At 47.1% G+C, this 2,500-nt stretch overlaps 2 protein-coding genes across 2 annotated transcripts in view; one reads left to right on the plus strand and one right to left on the minus strand.

Annotated features, from left to right (window-relative positions):
• The window catches only part of LOC135094501 (uncharacterized), a 122,539-nt gene that overhangs the window by 96,136 nt on the left and 23,903 nt on the right, over positions 1-2,500 (plus strand). The gene's annotated exons all lie outside the window — the stretch shown is intronic.
• LOC135094324 (uncharacterized) overlaps positions 1-2,500 on the minus strand; it is an 8,632-nt gene that overhangs the window by 500 nt on the left and 5,632 nt on the right. Inside the window, exons 3-4 of the mRNA XM_063994321.1 lie at positions 976-2,152; positions 1-49 (exon numbers count right to left, since the gene is read on the minus strand). The exon at positions 1-49 is cut by the window's left edge and continues 121 nt beyond it. Of these exons, the coding sequence (XP_063850391.1) occupies positions 1-49; positions 976-2,152 (1,226 nt within the window). The remainder of the gene's footprint in view (positions 50-975; positions 2,153-2,500) is intronic.

Below are 2,500 nucleotides of genomic sequence, written 5' to 3' on the forward strand. Positions count from 1 at the left end.
ACAGGTGATTGGCGGCCCAGCTCAGGTTCCTCCCCTCATCCTGGAGGCTCTGGGGAGACGATGAAGAGGTGAGGGAGAAATGAGGGAGAAGAGAGGGAGAGATTAGGGAGAAGAGACACAGGTTAGGGAGAGGAAATGAAGAGGTTAGAAAGAGGAGATAGAGAGGTAAAGGAGAAGGAATGGAGAGGAAGATGTGAAGAAGTGCAGAGGGAGAGGAGATGGAGAAGAGAGGGAAAGGTGAGGGAAAGAGAGAAAAGAGGAAGAGGCAAAGGAGAGGTGAATAAGAGGAGAAAAAAAGTTTAGGGAGAGGCGAGGGTGAGAAGATGGAGAGATAAGAGAGAGAGGAAAGGAGAGAAGTGTAATTATTTTTCATTATTACCATTACAACACGATCATATCATTGGTTCAAATTACACAAGAAAAAAAAAGATGTTTACGAAAGAGAAGCAGAAAATAACAACAATAATAAAAAAAACAGGAAATTAAAGAAAAAAGGAAGACAAGAACAACAAAAATATAAAAGTTAGGATCAGATTTCTAGAGGCAATAGTTAGGATCGAAGTCTTTATTTGTCAGCTGATCGTTAAAATTGCAATGGTGGTGGTTAACTGTTGGCATTGTGAGGAAGAGGAGGAGGAGGAGGAGGAGGACGTCTACATAGCGACAGACTGTTTGGAGTGTACGTGCCGGAAGAGGAGGAGGAGGAAGAGAATGAAAAGGAGAAGAACAAGAACAAGAGGTATAAGAAAAGAAAGAAGAAAGAAAATAAGAACAAGAACAAGAAGAAAAGAACAACAAGAGACACGCAGACAGAAAGAACGAAAACAAACACATGAAAAACATAAGCAAACTCAGAACAACAAACAACAACGAAAAACAAAACCAAGAAAAGCTAGCATGTAACCAAACACCACCACCACCACCAACAACAACAACAACAACAACAACAACAACAACAATGCCTGTCACACATACCTTGGCTTCGTATTCGTACCGCCCCTTGGTTCCCTCCAGCCACGAGTACAGGTTCCCCATGAACACAGGCACGTCAGACAGGTCAAGAGTCGAAGCCATTTCAGGCATATCCCTCCCTCCTGCGGTTGTAGCAGTGGTGGAGAGGAGCCGGTAGATTAGGTACGCCAGGAAGGTAGCAAAGGCCAGACCAGCCAGGAGGACGAAGGGATCAAAGCTCTGTACGTGCCCATATCCTCCTCCCATTTGCCCATACCCTCCACCACCGCCATACCCTCCTGAGTGGCCATACCCTCCTGATTTGTCAAGTGTGTAGGCGCCATACCCAGCCAACTGTCTGGACTCTGCCACATCGCCATCAAGAGCCGTCGTAGGGAGGCCCAAGAGACCGAATACTTCACGCACCTCTTCTTCTTTAAATCCAGAGGACCTCATGAGCTCAATCACGAACTCAATTTCCCTGATGTGCGTGAATGCCTGCCGGTGAAGGACACTTCCAAACTGACGCAGCACCACCGCTAGGATACTCCAGCCTAACTCCTTTGCGCTGGAGGACAACACGACACGCAGGAGTGGATGTGTGTGGATGAGGGACGCCTTGACATCACTCCACTTCGCTGACAGGTACTCCAGGAGGTCAGACTCGAAGGAACTCACCACGTCCCTTAGAAAATGCATGTAGTCCCCGAAGGATATCAGGCGGTCCAGCAGAAGGAGTCCTGGAGTGGGGTCGTCGTCTTCCGTCTGGTACATCTCCTGCAGGATGGACCTCATGTTCTCATAAATCCCTTTCACCCTCACCCATTGGTCTTCTGGCTCTTCATCCCCTACTTTTGGAACCTGAAGGGAGTTGTGTAAAGCCCAAATGACAGACTGTAAAATATTATTGTCGTTCCAGCCCTCCGCCTCTCCGTCATCAGCCCTAGACTCAGGTGACGGGTCAAGCTGAAGGTCATCCACGTCCTCTGTTAAGCTGAGAAGTCCCTGGAAAGCTGAGTTGCCTTCCCCTCGAGATGACCAGCCAAAGGTGGAGGGGTAGGTGGTGGTGGCGGTGGTGGTGGTGGTGGTAGTGGTGGTGGTAGTGGTGGTGGTGGCGGGTGTGGTTGTTGTGGTGGTTGTAGTGGTCACTGCGGCGTCTAGTAGTGACTGGCGCAGCTTGTACAGGTCGTCAAGTTTTGAGCTGGATAAAGAGAAGTGAGGCAAGTTAGATTTATAAATAATCACACGAAACTCAGGACCAGATTTATAAAGACAACTCCTAAGAATTTTTCATGGAAAATTTAACGTAAATTTACTTCCCAAGAAACAAAGGAAGCGGAACAGCAGCACCAGACACCACTGAGACGGAGACTGGTGTGCCATAACAAAACATTAACGAGGATAACGAATTGTTACAAGTGCCTCGCAAGGATTACGAAGGATACAAAGAATGGTAAAGGATTGTGCGGATTTACCAAAATAATATAAATGAAGACCAAGGATTACGAAGAGAAACAGAGGATACCAAGGACTTAAAGTTGATGCAAAG

This window comes from Scylla paramamosain, chromosome 45 (assembly GCF_035594125.1).
Source record: "Scylla paramamosain isolate STU-SP2022 chromosome 45, ASM3559412v1, whole genome shotgun sequence".
Taxonomy (NCBI): domain Eukaryota; kingdom Metazoa; phylum Arthropoda; class Malacostraca; order Decapoda; family Portunidae; genus Scylla; species Scylla paramamosain.